General features: G+C 33.5%; 2 protein-coding genes across 2 annotated transcripts in view; one reads left to right on the top strand and one right to left on the bottom strand.

The window, feature by feature from the left end:
• The window catches only part of LOC125073023 (alpha-2Db adrenergic receptor), a 364,824-nt gene that overhangs the window by 331,452 nt on the left and 8,433 nt on the right, over window positions 1-24,939 (top strand). The window lies entirely within an intron of this gene.
• On the bottom strand, window positions 6,103-7,017 carry LOC125073025. The gene has a single exon (XM_047683699.1). It carries the CDS (start codon window positions 7,015-7,017, stop codon window positions 6,265-6,267), a length of 753 nt encoding a protein of 250 aa, XP_047539655.1. The 3' UTR covers window positions 6,103-6,264.

The following is a 24,939-nucleotide window of genomic DNA, read 5'->3' as shown; positions in this document are numbered from 1 at the left end:
TATTTGTATCATATAAGTTTTTTTTAATAAACTGCACCCGTACGAAGCCGGGGCTATACGCTAGCAATATCCAAAATGCCTAACAAATACCATTTCGTGGTGATGATCTCTATCGCTCATTGACATTAGAGTCTGGAGAACTAAGATGTTATGTCCCTCGTGCATGTATACTGGCTCATTCGACCTTTTCGTAGTGATAGAATATTTGATGAGTGGATAGAACCAAACTACCAATAGAGACTAGTTAAATAATAGTAACCACCAATAAAAATTGTCGTTTAATGAAACATAGTGCTAAGACAAATGTACTAAATACTGTTCAGATTTTTCACGTACCCGAGTTGATTTGTAAACTAATTAATTGATTTCTAATACATCTGATTCAACAAACAAATATATACTATATACTCGAGTTTAAAGTTTTTTTCAAGGTTAGGTTAAACTTTAAAATATCCTAAGCCCTACACTAATCGATTATAAAACATCTTCTATACATAGTTCAGCTGTTTTACAAAACGGAATTAGTTTGCTTGGTGATAGAGCTTCGTGTGCAAGCCCGTGACTAAGTACCAACCACTCAAAATATCTTCTATAGCTAAAGAGCAATTCTTAATACTATTATGTTCATGTTTAAAAGACGAGTGAGCCAGATTAACCAAAGGGATATAACATCTTAGTTGCCAAGGTTGCTGGCAGATTGGTTACATAAGGAATCATTAATATATTACATTACATTAGCAGTCTGTAAATTTCCCACTGATGGGCTAAGGCCTTCTCTCTCCCTTTGAGGAGAAGGCTTGGAGCTTGGTGGAATACACATGTGGCAGAATTTCGTTGAAATTAGACACATGCAGGTTTCCTCACGATGTTTTCCTTCACCGCCGAGCACGAGATGAATTATAAACAAATATTAAGCACATGAAAGTTCGGTGGTACCTGCCTGGGTTGAACCCGAAATCATCGATTAAGATGCACGCGATCTAACCACTGGGCCATCTCGGCTGTATTAATATATTATACATCAAATGTCTACAGTCACTGGTGACCAATTACAATCATTTTGCCAATTTGCCAGGCCACCGATCTACATTAGATAAATAGAAAAAAAAGTAGCTGTAAATAAATTAGGCAAATTATAATTATGAAACGTTTGTACACGTTTCATAAGTTAGTTACGTCACGTTAGTTACATGAACAGACAAAAAACTCATATAAGTAATTACGCAATATATCTTTATTTATTTAAGTAATAAATATTAAAATCAGTGTCGTTCCAAGTAATATATCGAAACGATATTTATACGCACCATTTAAAGTTTCATTTCATGTTATTATAAAATTTATCGCGTTAAAGATTTAATACGTAATGTACAATTTAAAATGATTTTATGAAGAACTCGTTTTATATTTAAAAACACTTTTAATAGTATATTGGATGAGCAAAATGTATAAATATATTTTAATTAACGCTATGATCAAAAGCGTCTGCGTGTATATATTATATTTGTATGTATTTGTATAAGTGCGATGGTCCGATGAACATAATACGTGGATTATATTTGAAGATTACCTATTCAAAACCAGACAAGCAGGATTTAACTTTCGCGTGTTTAATTTGTATAATCTATAGAGTTCCGTACATTTAAAGGGATAAAGGAACCCGTATAAGATCACTTTGTTATCCGTCTGTATGTTCGCCGAAACCCTTTTTCTCGGGAACGCGTTGAAGTTGTTGATGATGAATGCAATTGAAATTAATACCAAATACTGAGTCTGCGGTTCCTTGGAGCTGTGCAAAAATCAAACCCCTATGTCTACGCAATCAAAAGATTTGGCCGTTTAGTCCGTATTTTTTGCTCATGCATTCGCAAAGAGAATCAAAACCAATATATTAGGGTATAATAATAACTTTATCTGTATGAAAAAAAAAACTCTCTATTTCTCTCGAGCGCGAGTCCGAATCGCACTTGCTTGGTTTTTTTTATACTGTAGGCAGGGCGAGCAAACAGTCCATCTGACGGTAAATTGACATGACCGATCATAGATTGTAAGAAATATACCTTTCCTTATATCTGCAAAAATCTACGCCTCAATCTTTAATATAGATTTAATCAGATCAGCCTCAGAACCAGAGAGTATTAAATCTTGGAGAAATGTAATTCAGAGACGACGTTTCTCATATGGCATAAGAATTAACAAGTAAGTATCTTATATTAAGATTTTCTATGTGGGTATATATCATTTAACATATATATAAAAATAAGAATTAATATTTTTTTTATTTTATTTTATTTTACTCTTTTTTGCACACCAAATATACATAATGATAAAAAAAAAAAATATATATATATAGTCTTTAAAACGAAGTTGGCCAAGCAAAAGGCGGTCTTATGGCTTATAAGCCATTTCTTCCAGACAACCTTTGGGTTAGAGGAATAATGTGTATGGAAGACGGCAATATGGTGGTGCAGTAAAAACTTACATAATGGAATAATAACAAATACAACTCAATAAATATAGCAGATACATAAATACAAAAAATACTAATAATCATAATAAATCATGATAAATCATATATACATACATATATCTATATAGTATATGTAATAAAAAAAAATATATATATATATATATATATATATATAATATTATTAATAAATATAATAGAAAGTATAATAGGATATTAAATAACTGTATCTCAAATGTCATCATTATTAGAGTCCAAATAGAATTTCTTCAGAGAATTTTTAAATATTTGTAGTGATTTAGATTGTCTTATGCTTAGCGGTAAGTTGTTCCAAAGTGTTATTGCCTGCACTGTGAAGGACTGCTTATAATATTTACTGCTATAGGCGGGCAGTTTTAGGATGAGGCTTCGTGATGATCGTATACTATACTGATCTCCAAGAAATTCGAATTTCTCCTTCAAATAACAAGGAGCGGTCGGATTAAACAACACACAGTACAGAAGAGAGAGAGTATGCAAGTTTCGGCGACGGCGTATAGGGAGCCACTTGAGCTTTGAACGAAATTCTGAAACATGGTCATACTTTCGGAGACCGAAAATAAACCGAATAGCTAGATTTTGTAATCGCTCAAGTTTATTAAGCTGGTCCTCGGTTAGATTAAGATAGCTTGCGTCCGCGTAATCGAGAATAGATAGTAGAAGGGAGCTTGCTAACATAGTTTTGGTAGGAATTGGTAATACTTTTTGTAGACGTCGCAAGGAGTTCAATGACGCGTATGTTTTTTTACTAATTTCAGTTAGATGTTCTGACCAGGAAAGTGTTTGGTCTAGATGTATGCCAAGGTCTTTAACTGTTGAGCAGTAAGATATATTAGTGCCGTTGTAAACAACTTGGGGAATGTTCGCCCAATCAATTCTTGCAGTCATAGCTGGGCTGCCAATAACAATGACTTGTGACTTGGTAGGATTTATTTTAAGACCATACTGATTGCTCCATTTAGAAATTGCCACTAGATCTCTGTTAATAGCAGCAATTGCGTTAGGCAGGTTCTCAAGGGTTGAGTGTTGATATATTTGAATATCGTCTGCATACATGTGATAGAGAGAAGAAATAACATGAGTAATCGAGTTAATGAAGATAGAGAAAAGTAAGGGAGACAGCACGCAACCTTGAGGTACCCCAGCACGAACTTCACACCATGACGAGAAAGTCTCGTCGATACGAATTCGTTGTCTTCTACCTCTGAGGTAACTCTGAAACCAATCTTTCACTGATGGAGATATGTTTAAAGAACATAACAGACTCAACAAGATATCGTGATCGACGCAATTGAATGCGTTACTGAAGTCTAGGAGCACTAAAATTGTGAGCTGTTTGTTGTCCATAGCCCATCGAATGTCGTCTGTGACTTTAACTAAGGCTGTGGAAGTACTATGACCTGTACGGAAACCGGATTGGTAAGGATCAAGAAGAGAGTGTTCGTAAAGGAAAGTATTAAATTGTTGGAAAATTAGTTTTTCAAGTACTTTGGAAAGGAAAGGGAGAATAGAGATGGGACGAAAGTCGGAAGTTGATTGGGGATTACTTTTTTTGGGGATTGGAATGATTAGTGCATCTTTCCATGCGTCAGGAAACTTTTGACAGGTAAGGGAAAAATTGAGTATATGAGTTAACACAGGAGTAACAATGTCAAGGATTGGGATGATCATATTACGACTGATACAGTCTGTGCCAACAGCATTCGAGGTCATCGACATTATGTTTTTTTTAACATCACAGTCAGAGAAAGACGCGAAGCTAAACGGAGGAAAGTTAGGAGTTGGATGAGAAGAGATAATATTAATTGTGTTACTTTTTTCGTCGCTATTAAGTGCGGCTGAAGAAGCAAAGTGTTGATTAAGGTGTTCAATGTCAATATTTATAGAAGTATTATGAGAGGATTTACCAACTCCAAGAGATTCGAGAAATTTCCAAGTTTTTGCTGTATCGCCGTTTTCGACAGATTGGAAAATATGGCGTCGTTGAGCATCTCTACACGATGTATTGCAGCGATTTCGCGCTTTATTGTATTTTTCTCTGTTAGAATCAGAGTTATTTAATTTAAATTTGAACTTAGCTTTATTTTTTTTATCAATTAGATCCTTTATGTTATCACTCAACCAAGGCGCTGGGAGGTGTTTTCTTTTGATCGGTTTAATGGGCGCGTGTTTATCATAAAGCTGCGTAATTAATGAATTAAAAACTACAAGTTTTTGGTCGATTGTTTTGGCAGCTATAACCGCAGTCCAATCTAGTTTGGAAGCATCGTCACAAAGCCGGGTCTGGTCCATTCCTCCAAAACTACGCTGCAGAAGTATTCTCGATTTCGCTTTAGGAGGACGGATTTTATATGAGAGATAGATCATGTCATGATACGAGAAGGCGTCAGCAGAACATTGACCGAATTTAGTAACAGAGTCCGGAGAAGAGACCATAATAAGATCCAGAAGTGAAGGTGAAGAGCCAGGAAAATAGTGTGTTGCCATAAGAGGTAAGATTTTCATGTTATGGGATTCCGTTATGTCTATTAGTTGCCTGCTCTTAGTGTCGCCTTTAAGCAAGCAGGTGTTAAAATCTCCCATAATGATAGCGTGGCTGTAACCTGGGATAAGATTTCCTAATAGGTTTTCAAAAGAAGGGTAGTAATTGATTAGTGAAGTAGGGTTATAGTAGACACCAAGAAGGATTTTAGTGCAATTAGATAAGGAAACTTCAATAAATAGATGTTCGGCCGCATCAGCCGAGGAAGACGGGGGTGATGAACTAAGTAAAGCAAAAGGGATGTGGGACCGCAAATAGATCGCCACTCCGCCTCCTCTCTTGCTAATGCGGTCGTTACGGATAAGTCTGAAACCAGGTAATGAGTACGACGTAGAAGGTAGACATGGCTTAAGCCATGACTCCGATACAAGTATGGCGTGAATGTTACGGGAGTCAAAAGACGCAAGCAAATCAGGATAATGGGCCGGTATACTTTGTGCATTAATGTGAATGACATTAAAATTTTTCAGACAGTCTGAGAAGTAAAAATCAATGGCGACATTAAGCGGAAGAGGTAATGTACTGTGGTAACTATCATCACTGGATGAATCATCAGAAGACAAAGACAGAAAATAGTCACTATCTAAACTAATATTTGATGACATACTGATAATAATAAAATAATTGTAAATAAATACAATAAATGAATATAATAGACTATAAATAAATATCAATAAGATGAGCTAAAATAAACCTACACTAAACTGCTGTGATATAATAAATAAATGTAGACAGCAACCACCTTCTAACCCGCCAGCTATATGAAAATACCAAAAAAAAATTACAAACAAATATTTAACAATAACCAGACTACGCGTAAACAATAGCAAATATTAAACTAAACGAATCCAAATATATATCTATCGTTAAGATTATTAAATGTAGTAGCTAAATAAAAAAATCTATATAAATAAATTAAAAACAACACTAAAAGTTAAATTATGTTTACATCATTATAACTGCTAACATGTTTCCGAACGCAATATTTCATCTTTTTTATCTGTCGCTTGCCATTCTTTACAATTTGACGTTTGACAATTGAATTTTGATATTAATAACAATCAAATACGTAAATTCAATACATCAAAGTTATTACATTAAAAGCTTACAATAAGTGGGTAGAACTAAATCTAATTCATGAACAAAGTGGAATAAACAAAACAGAAGCACCCACATAATAAAACATAGCGTTCGTGAATAATAACAAGTATACTAACTACTTTTTAACAGTCCTGACCGCCCTTACACTCCTAGAATTAATGCCTTTAGTGGTTTTGGAGGCTTCCTCTGAAAGTGTCGACGCTTGCGGGATTGATGCATCAGTCGCAGAGCTTGGAATCGCCTGAAGTTCAGCCATGGTGGAGATATGATGCCGCGTGCCATCAGGAGACAGAACTATGATGATACCGTCCCGAGTCCAGCACTTTGTTACCCCAAAACGTTTCCTTGCAGCCAAGAATGTTTTGTGCCGACTCTTCGTAAGGAACTCTGACATCGTTATCCCAGTGCCTTTGAGATTCGTCTTAGCCGACCAGACTTTGTCCTTCACGCTGCCATCCTTAAATCTAATTAATATTGGACGGGGCTTCTGAGTGACCGTGTGACCCAGCCGGTGACAATACTTAAAGGAGTCGGGAGTAATGTGTGGCAGTTTAAGATGCTCAGTAATAATTTTCAATGCATTGTCACCAACATTCTCTTTACTCACTTCATCGACTCCGTGCAGTAGAACAACTTTCTTCCTCGAGTGCATTTCAAGCTGATCATATTGCCTTGATAGAAATTCAACTTGCAATTGCAAATTTTCTAAGGCAGTCAGGACAAAAGATCGAAAAGCATTGAACTGCGAGTTGATGTTGGATGTTGGGCTCGTCGCAGGTATAGAAGTCTTCAGCTCTCTTTGGAACTCTGACATTTTGGTGTTAAAAAGTGTAGTGAGTTCTTCAATAGTGACTTTAATAGACTCCATAATGTCAATGTGTTGTTGTAGTTTATCACTTGGTAATTCACAGTTTTGTATTAAGCGTAAGCACAGTTATTGTTTTATAGTAAAGTAGCTGGCAGGCGGTAAGGGGTCACATGAACATATTTATTAAAATTATAAACTTGATTTTGTATTTTTAACAAATTAAAATATGAGGAGCACAAAGAATTTCGACTTGTTTATTTTACACCTACCGCCCGAAAAAAAAAAAAAAAAAAAAAAAAAAAAAAAAAAAAAAAAAAGATTAATAACATTAAGTGCTTAAATATATACAAATATGAATTAAAAATAGTTACTGTATAAATCTCGACAGCGCGGAATGGTGGAAAGAATGCTAGCAGCATTTCCCCTTTGAATCCAAAAATCCAAAATTCCAATCTTCTGGGCTAAAAAGATTAAGATGGAATTCACTAAGATTTTTTTTATTTGAATAAATAAGGCATCATCATCAATTATATCTAAACTTCTCCATTAAAAAAAAAAATACTTAATTTAATGTAGACGATAGTCGAGTAACAAGTTAATATTAAAATTTCAAAGTGTCGATAAATTACAGTCACGTCCCTAGAGTCAGTAAAAAGGTTAACACTGCACAGAGTGATGCATGGGGATGATTTTTAACGGGACGCCACTAAAGGCTTTCAACGTACGAATTATTTACTGAAACATTTCTTTTGTTTTGCCTGATTTTATAGATGTGAGCAAATAATACATACATCTGTATGAGAGATTTTATTTACTGGTTCTATTTTTTATCATAGTAGCTTTACATGTAATACTATGTCATCGTCCATCAGGTGGCCTATTTGCTCGTCCACCTATATTATAAAAAAAGACATACTAATATCAAGGAAAAATATTGTTTCAAATGTTATGTTTTTGCGGACAGTACTCTATGTCTTTGATTCTATAAGAAATCACTTCGTTTCTCATTCGTGAAATGTTGACAGTTAACTAACTGTCATAAACCTTTTTGTATTGCATCGTTATGCAGATATGTATGACGGTCAGTCACTAATCCCATAGACATTGGCACCATATAAAATTTTTAACCATACATGTTCCACCATCTATAATAGCGAGAGCCGAGAAGGCCCAGTGGTGATAACACGTACATCTTAACCGATGACTACGGTTTCAAAACCACTGATTTTCCATATGCTTAATTGGCTGTTATAATTCGTCTTGTGCTCGGCGGTGAAAGAAAATATGACGAAACCTGCATATGTCTTATATCAACGAAATTCTGCCACGTGTGAATATGCTCCAAACCTTCTCCTCAAAGAGAAGAGAGGTTTTAGGACAGCTGTGGGAAATATACAGGCTGTACATGTTGTACATGTATGTATATATAGTTACACAGACTCACACACCCAAACCCGAACACAACAATACCGAAATTCACCGAAACATATTTTTTTAAATCGAAATAAAATAAATATCACCCGCCGGTCTAACGAGTATTTAATCTTAAATGCTTTCAAACACTCATTTTGTCCCTCCCACAAAGTTATATATACCGATAGGAATATGTTTATATTTAAATAAAGCTCGGGACTGACTTAAGAGACCCGAGATGGCCCAGTGATAAGTACACGCTCTTAACCGATGATTGTGGGTTCAAGCCCAGAGAACCACCACGGAATTTTCCCGTGCTTAATTTGTTTTTATAATTCATCTCGTGCTCAGCGGGCAAAGAAAACATCGTGAGGAAACCGGCATGTGTCTAATTTCATCGAAATTCATGCATTGGAGCGGCGTGGTTTTAATAAGCTCCAAACCTTCTCCTCAAAGAGAAGATCTTAGTCCAGCAGTGGGACATACAGGCTGTCGCTTTAATTTAATTTTAGTGACCTGAAATTCGCAACGAGACACGCTACAGCATACTATAAATATGCGTAATATACTCATTACGGGTATATTGTTTAGCCGTGCTCCACTTTCATTCATTGTGAAGATCAGATACATATATAATCGTTATATACATATATATATAATACATATGTGTTGATTTAGTAGCTCATAAAACACGAAGTTTCGGTTTCAAATACTAGTTCAATTCAAATGGGATAAAAATTATTGGATTTTTTTCATCATGTGTATTAGAACGCATTTCAAAACGATGTTCGTACACCTGAAGTCATTACCCATCATGGAAGAAGAAGGAAGAATTATAATTATATTCTTAAGCAATTTCGCTTTACTAATTTTGATATGTAAACATTTAGGATCGTACAAATAATATTATATCAATTGAGGATTTAGGTGACGTGGTGACCTGATGTACAAGATCTATCTGTTTTAAGCACCAGTCACCGCAGATATTTGATAATGTACGAAACTAATAAGCTACTATATTTTTGTGAATGGAGAAATAAATTCATTCATTCATTAAATGAAGAACAAGATGAATTGAACCAATTCAATCCAAACCATTCCAAATGATCTTTATGATGAATATTTATTTAGTTTGCAGTCGAAACACTTGACAATTAAAAAACCTTTATTAAATATATAATGTCATCTCATTGCTTCTACTGACAAAATGCAAGATTCCTATGGATGATTTTGACGCCCAGAGAATTGCGATTCAATGGAGAAATGCCGCTAAAATTCCTGCCCCCATTTCGCGTGGTCAAGGTTTTTAGTGTTGCATGTACTCATTGAAGTTCTTGTATTTAAATTATTCTTTAAGTCTCTGAGGGTTTACTAACCTCAGAATTTACTTAATCAATGAGGCAGACCATATTTATATTTCATCATACGTCTGTTCTAATCCCATTGGTCAGAAATAAATGGCAGATATTTACGTCCGACTGTGTCAACTTATCAACTTATCAACTCTCCTTGACATTGCTTTTGCTGGTTCAAGCGCTTTAATGCTTGATTACGTACTTTGATGGATGCGCTTCACCGTGACTTTTAGGTTGCCGACATAAGCTCATTGGCTATACTATTTTTGACGTCATACAGATACGTTGTTAAAATTTAATCCGTTTCATTAAATATTTATAAGCCTCTTTCGTTTTAATAATTATTGTTTTTTTTTTTATTAAAAGAAGCAGTGTACGTCAAAATAAACTTATATTTCTTGAACAACAAGAAAATCAAAATATTCTTTAGTCAAAAAGGCTCATAAAAGCACTTTTGAATTGTCATGTCAGTGTTGAATTATTAATAATAATAATATATAAACTTTATTCATAATACAAATTGAACATAATAATGAATACAAAATAGGCTTGTACAATTGAATTCTCATCAGGTGGGTGGAGCACTCCTGGCTAAGTTACAAAATAATCTGTATTAAGGAGTAGCAATCCCGTTTTCTTTTTGTATGTTACAAAATAATTTTATACAATATATTTTCTCTTTGTGGCTATATAATATATAACAAAGTTATAACATACGTGACACACACACGCAGAAGCAAAGAGGGCTGAGAGAAGGCTTAAAAGGCACGCGATTCGATCCTATCACGAAACGGCAAACCAGTTTTCTATAAGTACTTAAATACAACACAAAGTATTTAAAAAAAATTAACATAAATGTTATAACTCTAAATATATCTGATTCTAGTCTTGTCTGAATTTGGGTCAACGAAATATAAACAGACGACAAGGACTCCGGTATTATGCACTCCGATGTTATTTAATTAAATTAACCAAAAGCGAAAACAAGCTAAAAACTCTGCTTATTAACTTGGTCAAGGGAATATTTGTACTTGAAATATTTTATTTTTAAAAAAAATCGTTTTATTTTTACACATATTTTTTTTAAACTGTTTTGTTAACAGTGTGTATTTATATGTATGTATAAACACACACATTTATATGTATGTGTAAACATTTCGTGACACACACTGTAAGTTTATTCTTTCTATATGACGTAAGCATGTAACGATAAAAAGTGTACTTGTGAAGTATATACGAGCGTATTGTTATAAGTTTGAAAGTGGCACCGGTAACCGAGGAGCTATCTGGAAACCGGCTGTCTTGGTATGGGCATGTTATGCGGAGGAATGAGGACCATGTTGTGAGAAAGGTTTTAAGAATGGATGTGGATGGATATAGAGGTAGGGGACGACCAAAGAAACGATGGATGGATTGTGTGAAAGACGATATTGTTAGATAGAATGTTACTTGTGGGATGACGTATGACAGAGAAGTATGACGACCCCAAGTAAAATTGGGATAAGGGCAGGAGGATGATGATGATTATATATATATTGACGATCGTAATTGATCGTATCTCACCGGTCGCGAGTTCTGTATTCGTAAAAGCGAAACATTAGTTTGGATAATAGAATTTCTTTGGTAAAGTGCTTCGACTGTGTGTTCCCGAATCTCCGACTTAAGAAATGCTTATGGTGGGCTGAATTAGAGGCGAACCTTAATCCTTGACCTACTTCGACGTAAACCGATACATTTACGAAGTCAGAATTTATTAAGTTACTATTAATTAGACTATCTCTACTTAATTATGTATGTATCTTTATACAATTTGACCCGACATTGTAGCAATGATTTTATGTTATTTGACATTAATAAATTCATATATAGATTTAAGTTGACAGAGGGTACTATGTACCTACCAATAAAATCGAGAAGACAAATTGGTAACCTAATTGCTCACAATATCAATAATTATTTTATGCCTAATGTTACCAAGGAGGATAAAAGTAATTTAAATTGAATTTTAAGACAAAAGAGGTAGTCTCTGGCTCAAGTATTATTAATACTAATATTAATTTATCTAATAGTAATTTAACCTTGGATAAATTCCTAAATCTTAAAATTAGAAATAATCAAAACAATAATAATAGTAAACTTGTAAACCTGGTGCACCAAAACATTCAAGGAATGACAGGAAAAGATTTAGAAATTGAGTTATTCATAAACAGTAATGCCATTGATATTTTATGTATAACAGAACATTGGCTTGTAAATTATCAGTTTATGTTTAACTTCAGTGGTCACCAGATGGCTAGTATGTTCAATAGAAAAAAAGCTATACGTGGTGGCTCATTAATACTTATTAACAAAAATATAAAATTTAAAGAACGTAAGGATGTTGTGAGCCTTTCTATTGAGCAGACTATTGAAATAGCCTGTGCAGAGCTTGAGCATGTCATTGTTGTATGCGTATACAGACCTCCTAGCGGGTTATATGAAGCATTTGAGAAAATATTGGAAAGTGCATTATTGAAATTATCTGGATCAAGTAAATATATTTTTATGTGTGGTGACTTCAACATAAATTTATTAGAAAACTGTAGCATAAGTATTAGATTCAGATCATTATTATATTCATATAACCTCATTAACTTATTCTTAGAGCCAACTAGAATCACTGAATCCACTGGAACATGTATTGACAACATATTTACCAACTGTGTACCTAATCATAAATGTATTATAAATATGTTAAGTTCTGATCATTGTGGACAGTTGGCTTCATTTAATTCGCAAATAAATAATAATGCTAAGGATTTAAAACAGACATTTGTTCCAATCAATTTGTATCGAATTGAGAAGTTCAGAAGTAATATCATTGCAAAGCTCTCATATTTACAATTAAATGATAATTCTAATGAGCTTTATAACAATTTTTTTAAATTAATTAAAACAGAATTTAATGCCATATTTACTTCCAAGACAGTCTATTCTAGGAATTTTCTTAAATTTAATGATTGGGCGACTGTCGGAATTCACAAGAGTAGGCAGAGGTTGTATGAACTTTATAGTGAAAGATCATACAACCGGTCTTTTTCATTTATCAGTTATGTTAGTGCCTACTCTAAACTATTCAAACGTGTATGTCATACAGCTAAATCATTGCATATAAAAAAAAAAATTATTGAGGCACCTGATAAAATTAAAATGACATGGAAAATTATTAATTGTGAAACTGGAAGAGTCAAAAATAACATCTCCGACTTTAGCTTATCTATTGACAACAATTTATTTTCCTCAGATCGGGATGTTGCAACTGTTTTTGAAAATTTTTTTGCTGACATTCCATTTTCGACAACTAACTCATTAAATTCCTCTCCTACCGTTGCTGAATCATTATTAAAAAACCATGTGGAAGAATGTAATATTAGCTTTAAATTTAATACAGTAAGTGTAAGTGATGTAATAAGTTCCTTCAGATCACTAGATATTAAGAAAACGGCCGATCTGTGGGGGATCTCTGTCAAGGTAGTGAATTCAATAATTGATGTAATCGCACCCTACCTTGTCACTATATTTAATAAATGTGTCCTTAGTGGCGTGTTTCCTGACCTCATGAAACATAGTAGAGTATTACCAATATTTAAATCAGGTAGTACATCAGACCCCAACAACTATAGGCCCATCTCTGTACTACCAACTCTTAGCAAGATCTTTGAAAAGTTATTACTAAATCAAATGCTAGTACATTTTAACAATAACAAGTTGCTACACAAGAAACAATTTGGATTTACAAGGGGTCGCTCGACAACTGACGCTGGTGTTGAGCTCGTTAAAAATATTTACAGGGCCTGGGAGGAGTCACAGGATGCCTTAGGGATATTTTGTGATTTATCTAAGGCCTTTGATTGTGTGCAACACGAAACTTTGGTCAGGAAGCTACGTCATTATGGAATTAGGGACACTGCACTCAGTCTTCTGATTTCGTATCTGAGCAATCGCATTCAGAGGGTTGATGTAAATGGAAAGAGATCTCCCGGGTCTCCAGTTATTGTGGGGGTCCCTCAAGGATCAATTCTTGGACCATTTCTCTTCCTTGTTTATATAAATGACCTGCCACATCTCCTAGGTGATAAACTCGAGATAGTATTGTTTGCTGATGATACTTCTCTAATTTTTAAAATAAAAAGACGTCTTTCGATATATGACGATGTGAACAATACTCTCTCTGAAATAGTAAATTGGTTTAGTGTTAATAATTTAATGTTAAATAGTAAAAAGACTAAATGTATTAAATTCACTACTCCCAATGTAAGATGTGTCAAAACGAGTATACGTTTAAACGGGGAAGCATTAGATGTTTTAGAATCAACAGAGTTCCTTGGTATGACAATAGACTCTAAGCTCCAATGGGGCCCCCATATAAATAAATTGGCGAATAGACTTAGCTCTGCAGCCTATGCGGTAAAAAAAATTAGACTTTTGACTGATGTGGATACGGCACGCCTTGTGTACTTCAGTTATTTCCATAGTATAATGTCGTATGGCATCCTACTCTGGGGTAATGCAGCTGACATTAATACTATTTTTGTACTGCAGAAGAGGGCTATTCGTGCAATTTATAACCTGGTCCCAAAAGATTCGTTAAGAGGTAAATTTAAAGAAATTAAAATAATGACTGTCGCTTCTCAATTTGTTTTTGATAATGTTATGTATGTACGCAAAAACATAAATGATTTTCCCAGAAATTGTGACGTACATTCTATTAACACTAGGAACAAGAATAAACTTGTTACTCCAAGTACCCGATTACACAGGGTTAGTAACTCTTTTTTGGGGCAATGTATACGTTTTTACAACAGGATCCCAGAAAACGTTCAAAATTATTCAATTATAAAATTCAAAAGAGTCGTTAAAGAGCGTTTGTGTGCTAAAGGATATTACAACACTAATGACTTTTTAGTTGACTGCACACCTTGGGAATGAAATGATCGCCTCCAGGCTGTTTCAAACAACTAAAATATACTTATCATTGTACCTACATGGAAAATGGTTAAAAAAAAATAAAAAAAATATATCCCGCTGAGTTTCTTTCGCCGGTTCTTCTCAGGTCCGAGGTGCTAAATTCCGAACCGGTGGTAGATTTTTGACAATCAATAAGCAATTGCAAACACTTCTATATTGAATAAAGATTTTTTTGACTTTAACTTACTCGTGTATTACAGTAAGCAATAGTTTCTGTTTCGCTTTCGTATGTTATCTGGGATGAAAGTTATGTCATTGTCATCATAGACTTAGATTGGATTTGACTTCATGAACCTCAGTTAAGTCAGTAACATAAATTGTGGATAGGACATCTTGAGGAAACCTGCCTTTGTCAAATTTAATTCTGTCACATATGTGACAACCAAGCCTTTGCCCATCAGGGGGTCATTGATAACCGGTCTTTCATATGCAGCTATCGTCCCATAATCACTGGGACAAAAATCGGCTTACGCTATTAATATACAAGAAAATAATTCCGAATGTAGTTTCTAACGTAAATCGTCGAGAAACTTAAAGCAGGCACCGGTCCTTCGCGACTAAGAGTTAATAACTTTAAAAGTATGTCACTTCAAGACAAGATTTCGTTGAAGTTTAATTACATGTCGAAATTTTACAACTTCCTATCAAATCGTTATTTATGACCTCAATATTAAGTACTACGACCTTATTTATAAACCACGTTTAGTTTTCAACTAAGCCCTAAGTGACAGGGCCTTGTGCATGGATATCTGGGTAGACACCATCATCTAATATCCGACCACAAAACAGAAATTCTCTGTACTGTTATATCAAGATTAGCTACTTCTAAATTTACCTTTAAAACTCGTCTACGTGAGCACATATTGTCAGAAAGCCCTTATGACTGTTATGTATTATATGTATGTTTTTTACTATAGACAGTATAGATGAATATTTATTTTGTAGATACTATATGTGTATGTATGTATACGTTTCTTTTTTTATAATTGTATATATATTGTTATATATTGTTAATTCATTATTAATTACCGCCTCCGTGGTTTTCTGTTTGACCTAAAGGTTGATTGGCAGAAAAGCCTTCAGGCATTAAGTCTGCATTTCGTCCCATTTACTTTGTGGTGGTCAATAAAGTATTTAAATTAAAAAAAAAAGGTTTGAAGGGTGGAAGAACAAGGATATGATATCTTAGCTCCCAAGGTTGGCGCATTGGCGAAGCAAGAAATGGTTAATATTTCTTGAAGGACCAATGTCTATGAGCATTGGTGACCATTCACAAACCTCACTTGAGCCAAGCTTGAAAACCCTTGGTAAATAAAATAAAATATGAATGAGAACTCTGCCTGGGGATTGTAACATTTAAAAAATAGTTTCATTCAAACATATTCAACGTATTCGTGAATGTCTTCATAGATACGTGTTTTAATAAGCTAAGTGTGCCCTCAACCTTAAGTTCAGCCTACACTAAGGGCGAACACGTACGTATTTTATTCTGCGCAAATATTGAATGAGGACATCGGACAGATAATTTAGGCAAAAATCTTTTCTTAAAGTACGTCTCAGACATCTTTCGTAGCTCTCCGAAGAAAGGTAGTTTGTTGAATATTTAATAAGACATTAAAACCAGTAGGTAATAGACAATAAAATCGGAATATGTTGAATTTTTTTTTTAAATAAAAATCATAGCACAAGCGCTATACTATTCGACGACCTCCGTGGTCGAGTAGTGTGTACACCGGATTTCATGGGTACGCCACTCCGAGGTCCCGGGTTCGATTCCCGGCCGAGTCGATGTAGAAAAAGTTCATTAGTTTTCTATGTTGTCCTGGGTCTGGGTGTTTGTGGTACCGTCGATATTCTGATTTTCCATTACACATGTGCTTTAGCTACTTACATTGGGATCAGAGTAATGTATGTGATGTTGTCCAATATTTATTTATTTACTATAGAATCGTCATTTTGAAGATTATATAATATGTTAATCTAATAATGTACGTTAATTCTATATAATCTGTCCGAGTATTCTAAATTCAAATATTAAAAAACTTGAGCTTAAAAATTGCAGGTTCAACTCAATAAATTTTTATGTGTCTATTTTGTGTTTATAGTTCATCTCTCGTGTCATTTACTTACCCGTATTGGAGTAGCGTGGTGGTATTAACTCCATATCATCTCCTCAAAGAGAGAGAAGGCCTTAGCTCAGCAATAGGATATTTACTATACTACTTAAATAATTTTTTTTTTATTTTTATTTAATCACATCGTTGGTAAAGCCCTTCTTAAATCCATGGGTTTATATCACCAACTCATCAGATAATTCACTTTTTGACATCACGTCGAAGATCTCATGGTTAGTGGCACATTCGTATCTATTTTATACAGAATCACTGTCTTTGAGAAAAAAAAAAATTAACATCATCGCGTGGTAATTAAAAGGTCTGCCTTCGAAAAAAATTAAAAAAAAATATATTTTTCTTAAATGTATTCGAAATTTCAAATTTTGTTCAAGTCAGATTGTACGGAACTTCGTTTTATTTCGTAAGTCTGTTTCGTGTCAGTTAGACGTCTAGAAGTACGGTCTTAGAATCTTAATTAACAGACAAAAGTACGAGTACCAGTAAACAACAATTACTTCATTAAATTCATTAAATATCTTTATTATCTTCGAATTTCGTACAGTCATTTTGAATTCCGAACATTATTATTTTTTTAAACAATCGTTTTTTTTTCCATTCGAAACAATTTTTAAGCCAAACTTTCATTTTCTGTTACTCATATTATACTTGTGTGTGAAAGAAAAAATCAGATATAGACATTTACATAATTATAAAAGACACAGAGCAACCACAAAAAAAAAACTTCTTTAAATTGGGAATTGAATCGATGTGAACAAAAGAACTCACCAGATTTGGAAGTTCACACAGTCTTCGGAGCGGGGAACCTTCGAGAACAGTTCTATGCAAAGATGTCCGAAGAACTGGTATCTGGTATATACTGGTAAAGAACTTAGATATCTAGCAGGAACTCTAAAGTTGTAATTCTCTATTACGATATTGATAATTACCATAATTTTAAATTGGTCACATGCCTGATAATAGCGTATTAAACCAGCGAGGTATTTAGTTAGAAACAAGAAAACATTAAAAAGAATCTAGCGCTTATACAGCGCTAATCTAAAAACTTCTAGCGCTAGTTTTCTCATTATAAAAGTTAAGTATGTGTGGCACGCGACTCTCACCTTTAAATCTCTGTGATAAAAGCCATTACCGCTTAGCTGAGTTATTACCTACTTACGGAACAATCGTATGAAATTACGCGATTCAACATGTCAAGGTCTTTTGTCTTTTTCTCGTGTGGGCGAAAAGATAGAGACACATTGTGCAAAGTTCAAACTGAAAACATTTGTTTGTAAAATAATGATATTGTGCTGTTTGCCAAAAGCCCAGCGGTTGTAGCCCGCGAATCTTAAATGAATATGTGTTTAATTAAGAATCTCGTTAAGCAACACAGACTTTTTTATATACTTGACTTCTGTTTATAATTCACCTCGCGCCTCGCTTAGAAAGAAACCTGCTTGTGTCACACGAAAATGTACTACACGTGTACTAATCCACATTGTGACATCGTAATGGAGAAAGTTTAAAATCTGCTTCTCGGAGTGAAAGGACATCTTAGCTTAGCAACGGGAAATTTACTAGCAATTCCTTGTGTCTCGTTGGTCTTGTGGCTAACTAGTTCTGTTGCAGATTAAGACGTCACAAATTCGAATCAATAATAAGAAGTTATTAAATTTACAATCAATAAATTCTTGGTTGGCAGTTTTGCACACCAATGCCTCTGAATGTACCCATCTCCCTGCTCTTGTCAGATTTCCATCCCATTGAATTTTCCAAGAAAGAAAACAAATTGTACGTGTGTGTGTGTGTCTAATTCACAGATATATATTCTACACAGCTAGAAAGTCTATTAATTACTTGTTAGATAATTCTCGTAGATAAGAATCAATATATCTAAGAATCAAATTAACAAAACAAAAGCTAAACAATAAAAACATATTTCCAAATAACCAAGGAAAACTTTAATAGAAGCGAAATGATACGATCGTTTTTACGTCATAACATCGCCGGCGGCTAACGATGCGACCCTGCACTTACGACGACTAATATAGGGTAATACAGAGTAATGCAAGCCTTTACGTTCACAGAGTAATTTAGACAGAAGCAGTGGTCACGTTTTCACTTACTAACCTTTTCGGATCGTTTGACGAAAATTTCGTCATGTCAATAAACGAAAATCGACTCAATTCGGTGGTGTTAAGGTGTTTTTTTTATTGAAGATCACGTTGTCACAATGAAAAGTATTCCGAGGCTGCGTTTTCACATTAAGCTATTTTCGGTGTTATTGAAGAAAATCTGATGTTATACCGACGGAATAGATGTTTTAAGCATTTTTTCAGTTGTATAATTTTAATTTTAATCGTATTGCTGTTTTATTAATATACAATCACTTAAGATTATCTTTATTATTACAGTTACATAAATAATAGATTTCAGGAGTAACTATAACTTACGCGTTTAATTGCGCAAACAAGTTTTGCGCAGCGAAACGTTTTACTGTTAACTAAAAACATAATTCAGAATTCAGAACAAGCATTCGTAAACATATGTACGATCAGTTTCTTTTTTAAATCGCACTTTGCATATAAAGCGTTAGGTTTAGTTGAATGCTCAATATTCCTACGGTGACTCGGACCCTCTAAAGAAAAAGGTTTTGATTATCATTACACCTTTTTAGTCAATATAAAATGATATTTTCAAAAACTTATGTAGTCATATCATATAACACATTTTTGATATAATTTTGAAGCATAGGAAAAATATTTTTTTTTATTTATTATTGCTTAACCTTTTTGAATTAATTGCCTTAATTTTCTGAGTAACTAGAACAGGATTGGAGCTTATTCTATGTTCAAATGCAGGTGGCTCAAATGCATATTCATATTTTATCCGAAATCAGCATTTTTCCTTATGATGTTTTTCTCTATCTATTTGATGTTCCTCTTATTCTTTTCTTCTTTATGATATAGGAGGCGGACGGAAAAATAGGCCAACTTCTGGTAAATGCTCACCATCATAAACAATTGAAGCTCTGTAAGAAATGTTCACCATTCCTTACATCGCCAATGCGCCACTAACCTTGGGAGCTAAGATTTTATGCCACTTGTGCTCGTAGTTACAGTGACTCAATCACCCTTGAAACCAGAACACAACAATTCTGAGTACTGCTGTTTAGCAAATAGAATATCTTATTGAACCATTTAGTAGAAGCTTTGCCAAATATATTTATAGCATTCAGATGTAAATCCAATCTAATATACTTTTAATTTATAATAGAAGGCTATCCATGTGGTCGACCATTAGACATTAACAATGTTAAAAGTATAACCTATCTAAAAATATAACTATATATATGTGACTAATCGCCAATGTGTCTCCAAATATGTGAATTATAATATCCCTTTTAGATTACATAATTATTACAATACAGTCTTGTTTTCGTAGCTTGATTGTAAGACCAGTAAAAAATATATTGGGTCTTTCTGAAGAATCTCAGTGGCAGTCAGAAGTTTGGTAGTGATAGATCCCAATTCGCAGAAACCATGTAAAACTATTGGTACTCCCTCTAAAATTTTGCCTACCATGTCAGAGTCTAGTATGATCGCATTTGTGCAGTAAGGTAGTAGTGTGTTTTGTGCTTGCGTAAGTATCCACTATTTATGTATGCAGAGCAAGCTGTCTGCCCCGACTTTTAGGGGTAAAATCCATACAAAATTCTTCCTCCAATTTCCTCCACTTCAAGTTGAAATTCTCAAAAATCCTTCTTAAAGAGCGTCAGCCTTCTGAAAGTAGTAACTATTTTAAATTTAGATTTGCCAATCAGACTTGAGATTTAGCTTTGGAGATGATTTGTATTATGCTTACTTTTCTCACTCGAATAACTGTGGCTGATGTTATACCGGAAAACAGCAGCAACACATTATTACAGGGATTCAGCACTTTTCATAGCCCAAAAACAAAATTCAAAATTCTCTAGGTAACATAATATGCAACTAAAAAGAACTTACATCTATTATAATATTAATATCACTACATTTCACCTCCTGCTTGATCTCCTGTATTAAATTTCAAAATTAAGTACGTTTTTGTTTTAAAGAAAATGTCTTTATCAATACAGGACAAAAGCCTGTCCCTTAAGAATAAAATTGTAGTTCTTTTTATTAGCTAGCTTCAGTAGCTCCTATTGATATAAAGTCAGAGTACTTATACCACGAAGTGCTCCCATGTTGGTCACACATGTGGCAGAATTTAATCTTATGTGTGTATACGATGTAGGTACATATATGACGTTCTCCTTATTGATTGTTTATAAACATTCAAAATCTTTGGTTAAAAATCACATAATAGACTAACCAACAGATTTTTCCCGTCACATACACTTCACTTGAATTGACGAATCCCCTGTGCCATTGTTCGCTTAACACAACTAAGCAAAATTTATTCTAAAAATATTTTATGCGCCAAAATTAATTACCAGTTTTATTACAAGAATAATTAAAACATTACAACCACAGATAACATAGAGATTGATAACACAACAAACTCTATTAAGGTATAAAACTTATGAAATAAATGCGACAGATAAATTTAATATCATTGCCATAAATATCTCCGCAGCCATGTTGTCCGTACCTTTAGTGTATCGTATCTTTGATTTGTAATTTATTTATTTTATTGTGCTTATATTTGGTCATTATTAAAATTAGCCTTTTCATGTGTCTCGGGGGACAAGACAGTTTTCTATGCCGACAGTTACTTGTCGGTTCCTCGCGGTAGAGCCTACTTTCCGATCGGTGGTATTGTTAAATTAACATACTCTTGTAAAATCTATTCAAAAGTTCATAGTTTATAGTTTTCGAATGATACATTTTGATTAAATAAATTTAAAAATAATAATAATGATCTTTTTCTCTTTTTTTAACTTATTTATTTTAGCCAAATATTTCTCGAAAAATCACGTACGTAAACAAGGTATCTCTGTATATCATAAAACAGCACCTCCGCGTCTGCCTGTCTAATATACGAGACTCAAAAATTAACAAACGGATTTTTACACGGTTTTTACCTTTTGGACGGAGAGATTCACGAGTAAGGTTAAGGTGTATAATTCATGAGGGTTTCGTGTGAATTGGCAGCTTTACTGTACGCCGTCGTAAATTAATAGGTTTATATTTATTACGATACAAACGGTTTATGTAGATTCTACCCATGCGGAACCGGAACGACTGGCTAGTATTTAATAATAACGATCTTAAATTTATTAATAATTATTCACAGTGAAACTTAACTAAACTGATTTTAATACAGGAACACTTCATATACCCTTACAAAGTTTATAACTTTAATTAGGTTTTCAGCAACAAAATTGGATTTGTAGAATAATAATGATATTCATAGTACACTTATAGCATACAACGCCATCTAGTTATCTGTTTGTGAACTTTTGTGTGTATAGACAGTGAAAATTAAAAATATACATTTTATAGCGTATTTAAAATGTTATGAAGTTATAAAAAATAATTTAAAGTCTGAAACTTAATGGAAACAGCCATTCTTGTGTATTTATAGTAATTACTGACTAAAACCTTTTACGCACTTAAGTTATATAGTACTTTACTCTCAACGAACAACTTTACCGAAAGGTAAAAATGGATAACTTGTATAAATTATAACGTTCCAGCATTAAGACTGTTATTAAATTAAACTTTAGGTACCAATTTATTAAAAATGATTTAGTTCGGGTAGTTATTAATAGATGGCGTTACGTCATTCATAGATCTCATTATTTGCAGTATAATATACTCAATAATTACCTTATTACTATGTAATATATATATATAATATAAATATTTCGTTTCGTTATTCTGTGAGAGTGATTTCGTGAATAGGGACGGAAATGTGTAACGGGAAACTAGGTAAGCGCGTGCCATTTGATTCGACCAATGGGCGCACACGGTGCTAATCCAGTGCTAGACATGCCCGTCAAAATAGGCTATTTCACTGGTTTTTGAAATACATTTAATATTATTTAGTAGAGGTTAAGGAACCCAGTAAAAGTTGTTTTTTGTTCATTCTAGTACATATTTGCTGAAAAATATCAAATTAAAAATTCCATATTTAAATAGCGCGCGAAAACGCTGCTTTAACAATATGGCGCTGCAATGGGGTCGGTGACGTCACTTGCCTGTATTGTAATCTGTCGCACATATAATCCACATACAGTAGACAAACGAGGTTAACAAGCAAGTGACGTCATCATAAACCCGACCAATCAGGAGCCTTTTGTGTCACGTTACAAACGTTTAAAAAAATGTATTTTTATTTACGGATTTTTGAATAAATTAATTATTATTTTCAACCTTCGTTGATAAATAACTATTTTTAAATACTGATTACAATGTTATGATTGACACTTTATTTTTCGCATTGTTAAATAGCCTATCACTAACGTGAAATGTCAGATGTTCAACCGTAAGCGACTGCTGCGAGGCTCGTTATTTTTATTATTTCTTTATACAATAAAATACAGAATATCATTTTAATAATAAAACGGTGACGATATAATAATTATTATTATTTAGTTTCGTCATTTAAATGCGATTTATTTTGATTAAGTTTTTCGCCATATTGGACTATATAATATTTGTGAAATTAATATGTTTTGTATACAAATCGATAAACTGAGCTATCGAGTGCTATAATGGTCTGAATACAAGTAAAACATTATGAGTAATTAAAATTACTGTATTACTGAAATTTGTTCTAAAATTACCTCAAACTTTGTTCATGTTTAATTTATTATTGGTGAACTGGTTACTCCTAGCTGAGTACATTTTAGTCTTAACAGCAATTTGCTTTTAATAATGATTAATAATTATTTTTTGTATAAAAATGAAAATGTGTGTTTATTATATAAGAAATTGTAAACTAAACATATTTAATTTACATGTATAGAAATATAAATTAAAAATAGTTACTGTATAAATCTCGACGCGCGGAATGGTGGCAAGAATGCTAGCAGCATTTCCCCGTTAAATCGCAATTCCGATACTCTGGACAAGAAACTAACCCTCCTGTCACCGGCGGAGGCAATAAGACGAGGTGTTATACTTTTAATGAAGCTTTTTGCACTACTACTCCTGGGTCTAATTGTTTCAACAGCAAATGGGACAAAAAATGATATAAAGTACACTTAAAATTTTTATTTCATTATATTTTATATTTGTGTTAGCTACGAGCGTGACTTTTTTGGCACTAGTGACACTTAGCCGCGACAGTATACAGATCTATGAAAAGATTCTAAATATGTCAATGAGAATAATACTCAAATCTTATAGAAATCATTGTTAATTAATATTAGAAATGGAGTTTAAATATTCTAAATTATTATAATAAAAATTTATTAATTAAATCTCCATTTTATACTGAGCTGCCGTTTTAAATCAATAACTGTACTTTTTTTTATTAACGTTTAATACTTTACTTTACGCGCTATATTATAGAAATAAAAACCTTATTAAAACCACATAAGCATTATTATTCTCTGGCAACATTAGTAAAGTTTAAGAACATAAGAGGATTCGGTAGCGATAGTTAAGTTGTCTAACATGATAGAGTAACGTGTAAACACACGAGCTGTCCGGTCTACTTCTTGCTATCTTTAGTAGTAAACGGGCGCCATGTTACGGTATTTTTATTATACTTGTTTCGTGTGCGCTCTGTCTTAGTCCATTAATATAAATTCTTGTTTAAGACTTAGTTTATTTCTGGATCCAAGAACTTACACGGTATTTTGTGCAACGATGTGTTTTTTTTTTTTGTTTTTTCTTATGGCATTTCGGTGCTTTCGAGCAAAGTATATTCAGCTAACGTCATATGCCATGGAAAAGATGCGGTGGAGGTGTTCATCGATTACGTTGTCGACGCATATTAAGATTATATGTGTTTCTAAATCCACGAAAGAATCAGAGGATGCTTTACAATGGAAAAATACCGACTCATTTCGGTAACTATTTTTTTACTATTCTCAGTTCACGAAATCAAAAGAGTTTTCATCTTCCTATAGATAAATTTGTTTAATTTGTCTAATTAGC

This window comes from Vanessa atalanta, chromosome 23, assembly GCF_905147765.1.
Source record: "Vanessa atalanta chromosome 23, ilVanAtal1.2, whole genome shotgun sequence".
Taxonomy (NCBI): Eukaryota; Metazoa; Arthropoda; class Insecta; order Lepidoptera; family Nymphalidae; genus Vanessa; species Vanessa atalanta.
This window is presented reverse-complemented; position numbering and strand designations above follow the sequence as displayed.

What these genes read in the sequence shown, in the direction of transcription:
- LOC125073025 (XM_047683699.1), bottom strand. Translation starts at nt 7,017, where the DNA reads ATGGAGTCTATTAAAGTCACTATTGAAGAACTCACTACACTTTTTAAC.